Below are 6,417 nucleotides of genomic sequence, written 5' to 3' on the forward strand. Positions count from 1 at the left end.
ATAGATAGATAGATAGATAGATAGATAGATAGATAGATAGATAGATAGATAGATAGATAGAGATAAGGTGGGTGTGATGTGGGCAGAGGACAACAAAATAACGTGCATGACCAAGAATACAGTTGGGAAAATGGAAAAAATAAAGAGGTCATCATTCAGTCTGAAGTGGTTCTTTGGCTGGACTTAACTCCAGTTGTCTCAACATGAAACTGGCAAACTTTAAATGCTACAAGGAAAAATCAAACATTCCTCCAGTTTGGGGTCATTTAAACTGGTTATCATGGAGCTCTGTTACCCATCTAAACTTTCTTTTATATTCGGTAAAAATCAATCAGCTGATTTCTGTTAGCTAGCATTTTAAAGAAAGTATTTACAAATAAAAACAACTAATTTAAGTCATAATTTAATAGTTTTCTAGCGATCAGCTGAACAGGAACTTTCTGAGTGTTAACCATGAGAGGCGGCGTGAAGAAAACCTGTTGTAGTGATGAAGACTCCTGGAGAGTGCAGCATTTCCGTTGTACGTGTGGTACAGGGCGTACATTCGTTTGGGAGGGGGGCTGAAGATGAGAAACAAGATAACAGCAACTTTAACCTACAATATAATCCAATTTATATCAATCTAGAAAGAAGCAGAACTTTAGCTGATGTAGCAACAAAAAACTAAAATTAGCATAAAGGTAGCAGACACAAGTTGAAAGTAGCACCGACATGGTAAAAGTGTAGTAAAAAATTCAGAATTAGAAGAAAAAACAGCATAAAACCATTTAAAAGTGATAATTTATAGTGAAATAGTTAAACAGCTGAAGTTTTCAGTAAAACAGCTAAAAAGTAGCTGAATTTTTTTTTAATTAGCATAAGGAGCACAGGTTTGCTGAACTTAGCAGAAATAAGTTGTATTAGCTACAAAAAATGTGTATTTAGCTTAAAAAGCTAATCTTAGCTTATAACAACTGAAAATTAGCTAACATTGCAGCAAATAGCTGAAAATGGCATAAAGCATCTGTAAGAAGAATAAATAGCCCAACGTAGCATTAAAAAAACATAAAGAGTAGAAAATAGCAGAAGAATAAAAGAAGCAGAATTTTAGCTTAAATAGCAGAAAAAAGCTAAAATTAGCAAAAAAAAAGTAGCTAAAATTTGTACAAGGAAGTAAAAAAGAGCATAACCAGAACAAATTGTGTAAGGTTTTGTAAAGATTTAGAAACATTTTGAAATTTCTTTCTATTTACACCCCCTCCCCCCCCTCGGATCCTGAGTCATAACTGTTTTTTCCTTTTATATTTTTCTGCATGGTTTCTTGCTTTTATTTTTATTTTTATCCAATTTTATCTTGATAGTCCAGTACAGAAATTATTTTTCTTATTGTTATTTTGATCTAGGTTTATTTTTATTGTTACTATCTTTAATTCTATTATTATTGCTACAGTTGATAATGTCACATAGCAATATGCTGTTTCTGTGGATTGATGTATGTATGTATCTGCTGCTGCTATTACACCTGAATTTCCCCACACGGGACAATAAAGGCTGTTTCTATTCTATTCTATTCTATTCTATTCTATTCTATTCTATTCTATTCTATTCTATTCTATTCTATTCAAATAAACTGTAGAAAAGGCTGTGATTTTAAAGTTTGCTTTGTAAAATATATAAAGGGTTGCTTCTGGTTTGTTGGGCTAAATTCAGACAACTCATGCAGCATTAATTCGTAGCTTTCTACAAAAACTCTTTAGCTGTTAAACGGTGAAGAAATGAGCCTTTCTGTCAGAGATCCACTCAGGAAGCACCTGCAGCCTTTACCTCACATTAAGCTCCTCCTCTGACTTCCTGGGGTTGTACAGGCCGGCCCCTCCCATGTAGCCATGACAACATGGCAGCAGTTCAACAGGGTTGGCAGCAACTGGAGGTGGACAGACCTGAGCACAGGGGTAGTGTTTGGGAGAGAGAGACACAGATCAGCTGGTGTCTGGATGCCTAAATCCTCCCAGGATTCTCTGACACCTTCGTGTTCGCTCATGCCTCCAGTTCATTCTGCTCAGACACAATTCTGTGTCAGGAGGAATTTTACAACCAAAAATTAAAGGAGAGTTCGTGAAACAGAGGATTTTATGATACGTTATTAATGTTAAAGAAATACGACCTCAAAAAAATGTAAAAACCTAAATAAATACAGAATATAATAAGCTGCAAATCTCATGAACCCTTATTTTATTCACAGTGGAACAGAAGCAAACATCTTGTTGAAACTGAGAAACTGGATATTTTTTCATAAAAAATACAATAATTCAGGAACACTCAAAGAAATGAGGAGAAAACACTGTGGAAGTCAGTGAATGTTACTTTTATTGACCAAGCACAGGAAAAAGTGTGCCTCAATTCTGAGGAAAAAAATATGGAATCACTCAAATTGGAGGTAGAAAATAAGGACACACCCAGTCAATTTCCTTTCCCTAAATGGACACCTGCCTCAGATTAGATCTGCTCGTTAGTCTGCAGTTAAAAACACCTGCAGTCATGACACCTTGGAGGGCTGCTGGACCAAGTGGAGTGGCAAGAACCATGGCTCCAACAAGAGAAATGTCTCGAAACAAAAGAGAGGATTGTGAAACTTCTTGAAGAAAGTAGCTCTTCACACATGGTTGCTAAAGATGTGGGCTGTTCACAGTCAGCTGTGTCCAAGATATGGATCAAATACAAACAGCATGGAATGGTTGTTAAAGCCAAGCGTACTGGTAGACCAAGAAAGACACCAATGCATCAAGACAAACAACTTAAGGCCATTTGTCTTGAAAACTGAAAAAGTACAACTAAAGAGATGAAGCATTAATGGAAGGAAGCTGGAGCCAATGTACGTGACCGAACCATAAGAAATTGTCTAAAGGAAATGGGATTTCAATACAGGAAAGCTAAAAGAAAACCATCATTGTGACCTAAACCAAAAAGAAGAAGACCGCAATGGGCTAAGGAGAGGCAATCATGGACTGTGGATGACTGGATGAAAGTTATCTTCAGTGATGAGTCAAGAATCTGCATTGGACAAGGTGATGATGCTGGAACTTTTGTTTGGTGCCGTTCCAGTGAGATTGATGAAGAGAACTGCCTGAAGAAAACAACCAAATGTCCACAGTCCTTGATGATATGGGGCTGCATGTCAGGCAAAGACACTGTGGAGATGACTGTGGTTAATTCTTCTATCAATGCACAAGTTTACATTGACATTTTGGACAGTTTTCTCWTCCCTTCAATTGAACAGATGTTTGGAGGTGATGAAATAATTTTCCAAGATGACAATGCATCGTGCCATAGGGCAAAACCAGTGAAGGCATTCCTTGGAGAAAGACACATTCAGTCGATGTCATGACCTGCAAATAGTCCAGATCTCAATCCAATTGAAAACCTGTGGTGGAAATTGAAAAAAAATGGTCCACAAGAAGGCTCTGACCTGCAAAGCTGATCTGGTAACTGCTATTAAAGAGAGTTGGCACCAAATTGATGAAGAATACTGTTTGTCACTCATCAAGTCCATGCCTCAGAGACTGCAAGCTGTTATAAAAGCCAAAGGTGGTGCAACTAAATACTAGTGATGTATTTTGAATGGTCTKTTGTTTATCTGTTTTTCATGATTCCATACTTTTTTCCTCAGAATTGAGTGATTCCATATTTTTTCCCCTGTGCTTGGTCAATAAAAGTAACATTCACTGACTTCCACAATGTTTTCTCTTCATTTCTTTGAGTGTTCCTGAAAGCCAACAAGTTGCACTTTGGAATGACCTTATTATTGTATCATGTTTTTGATCTGAGTTTGTTTTACAGAATGAAATGTCTGAACGAGTGCTCATCCAAGACTGCTGATTCCATACTTTTTTACCAGGGGTTGTATTAACGTTTTTGGACTGGATGGAGAGAGCCAGACACCTAACAGTTTTGTGACGTCCCACCTCATGGAGCGGACCGGTTAGTAAGGCAGCTTCCCACCCATTAATGACCCATAAAACCATCAGAGAGAGCCATCAGTCAGCGGGAACAACATCCAGGAGGAGGTCACCTGATGATCTTTCATCACCGGACTGTGACTTATAGAACCACACTGAGCCCATCATCGTCCCCTTCTGAGGTGGGGGGTGGGTTCAGCTGATGCCTGTGCCTTTAAACAGTACCACTCTGACAGAGTTGCACTGTCAAGGTGCCAGCACCACCTGGCCAAACTGTAATTGACTGCAAAGCGCACTTGGACGTGATCCCAGACGGCGCAGATCAGCATCCCAACCCGTCTCACTTTCCTCATCGCCACAATCCTGCTCCTCCGAGAAGGATGGAGATTAGCATCAATCAGAGGAGTACAGAGAGACCTCTGCAGAGCGTATTGTTCCAGGATTACAGTATGTGCACGTACACGGATCAGAGTGATGTGTAGGAGGGAAAAAAAGGCACAATGAGCATCACGGTTAAGAACGCAGAGTAAAAATAGTAACTGCCACATGTGAGCTTGTTTCAGAGCGATCCGCTGGGAATTGAGTTTGATGATGATGATGATAAACGCAGAGCTGAACCGCAGGTGTTCATGAAGCACGAGAGCTTTTTTTTTCCACCACAAGATTGCATTTGAATTATACATTTTATCGAAACAACGCCACGTCTCTCGCAGCTGCTATTAATCTATTTGTGTTCTCTCAAACGTTAGCGGGCTTTCAAAACGCCGCAGAGGAGAGAACGAACAGAGGAGCCGAGCAGGAAGCAGACGGAGGTGGAGGGTGAAATAAAGCGCCGCGCCTCGTCTGACTGACAGCTTATTTTGAGCCGAGCTGAGCTGTTTACCTGGCTGCGTTTAAAAGAATGGGTGGGGAGGGGATGGAGAAAAATATCAGTGGGGTTAAGTGGCCTGGACCACCCCCCCTCCTCTTCCTCAGACAGAGGCGCTGACCTGTGTCTCCATGATGCGACGCTTTGATTTCCGTGACTCTGGTCCTCCGACTCGTCTCTGGCAGGGAAGTGACAACGGGCTGCAGGGGACGAAAACACAGAGGAAACATTTTCATGCTTCTGATAAAATCATGTCTGCATGAAGCAGTTCAGGTGTTCGCTCTGTAAAAACTGCTGTTTGACAGATTTCCTATCGCACCATCGAGTGTTTTTGTCTGTGTCTGTTAGCAAAATACCTCATCAACCAAAAGACAAAGTTGTATAAAACATAAAAAAAGAAAACATCATACAGCTGGGTAACTTTCGAGGTCAAACTCTTTCAAAATGAGTTCTTTCCATAATCCTCAGCTAATCTTTAAATTTCAAATCATTTTTCTCTGTTTTTGTTTTAAACTGAATGTTTTTATTTTTCTTTCAAACCTGCAGCCTCAACTTTACAAAAACCTTCAAACTTTAATCTGTTTAAACTGAATAAGTTCCCAAAAGATGAAGCTTTTAGTTCATCAGTCCATCAAACTACCCCAGGAAATGACCATATTTAACCTGTAATCAGTTGTTCTGGTAATAGGAACTTGAACTGTCTCATTCTGATGAAAAAAATAAAAAATTTAAAAATTTAAAAGAGATTTCTCCTCCTAGCATTAATGTGTGTTCAGTGAATTACTCAGCATTCTGAGCAACAGATTATAAAAGTATGAAAATGTGACGTTTTGTTGTGCAGATTGTGCAGAAGAAGGAATCATCTGAATCAGTTTGGAACAGTTCATTTTAACATCCTGCTTATAAAACCTTAATATTTCTGCTGTTCGAGTTGGAAAGCAATAAGAAACTGTTTTATAAGATTCTGCACCAACAGAATTTATTCCCGTTTGATTTAAAGAAGAATAATCTGAACGTCAGGTGAGTTCTGCACCAGCAGACAAAATGTTTAGAATCAGCTTTAATTCTGGTTTTGGACAGATCGCAGCTGAAAAGATGATTTTCCAGTCGGGCACAGGGGTCTTCAACCTGCAACCCCACAAGCAGCCCTCTATTTATAATTTAATAATCTCAGGACTGATCAGTGGAAATTAGCAGCTCGCAGATTTTCAGGCAAGAGAAAAAAGCAATAAAGAAAACATTTGTAAAATCATTTATCTTATTGTTTGTATTTTGTTCTGGAGTTCTGCTCCACGTTAGAAACAATCTCTGTACCTGAAGCTGAAGCTGCTGCTGAAAATACAACACAAGACGCAGTTGAAGGGTTCACGGTTAAACCTGGTTCTGACCTTCTCCGGTGGGTGATGCTGATGGGCGGGTCGGTGATGAGCGGCGACGAATCAGACGTCAGCGGAGGCGGGGCTCGGACCTGCAGCCCGAAAAGACACTTCTTCTTCTTGATCTCCTTTCCGGAGACGAACCTGGTGTGAGCGTGGAGACACAGCAGTCTGAGAGTGTGTGTGTGTGTGTGTGTGTGTGTGTGTGTGTGTGTGTGTGTGTGTGTGTGTGTGTGTG

The 6,417-nt window shown here is 39.8% G+C and overlaps 1 protein-coding gene across 1 annotated transcript in view; it reads right to left on the bottom strand.

Annotated features, from left to right (window-relative positions):
• The window catches only part of phf1 (PHD finger protein 1), a 22,892-nt gene that overhangs the window by 3,940 nt on the left and 12,535 nt on the right, over positions 1-6,417 (bottom strand). Inside the window, exons 11-14 of the mRNA XM_014023452.1 lie at positions 6,192-6,323; positions 4,925-5,003; positions 1,804-1,919; positions 477-560 (exon numbers count right to left, since the gene is read on the bottom strand). Of these exons, the coding sequence (XP_013878906.1) occupies positions 477-560; positions 1,804-1,919; positions 4,925-5,003; positions 6,192-6,323 (411 nt within the window). The remainder of the gene's footprint in view (positions 1-476; positions 561-1,803; positions 1,920-4,924; positions 5,004-6,191; positions 6,324-6,417) is intronic.

Source organism: Austrofundulus limnaeus, unplaced genomic scaffold, assembly GCF_001266775.1.
Source record: "Austrofundulus limnaeus strain Quisiro unplaced genomic scaffold, Austrofundulus_limnaeus-1.0 Scaffold370, whole genome shotgun sequence".
Lineage (NCBI taxonomy): Eukaryota > Metazoa > Chordata > Actinopteri > Cyprinodontiformes > Rivulidae > Austrofundulus > Austrofundulus limnaeus.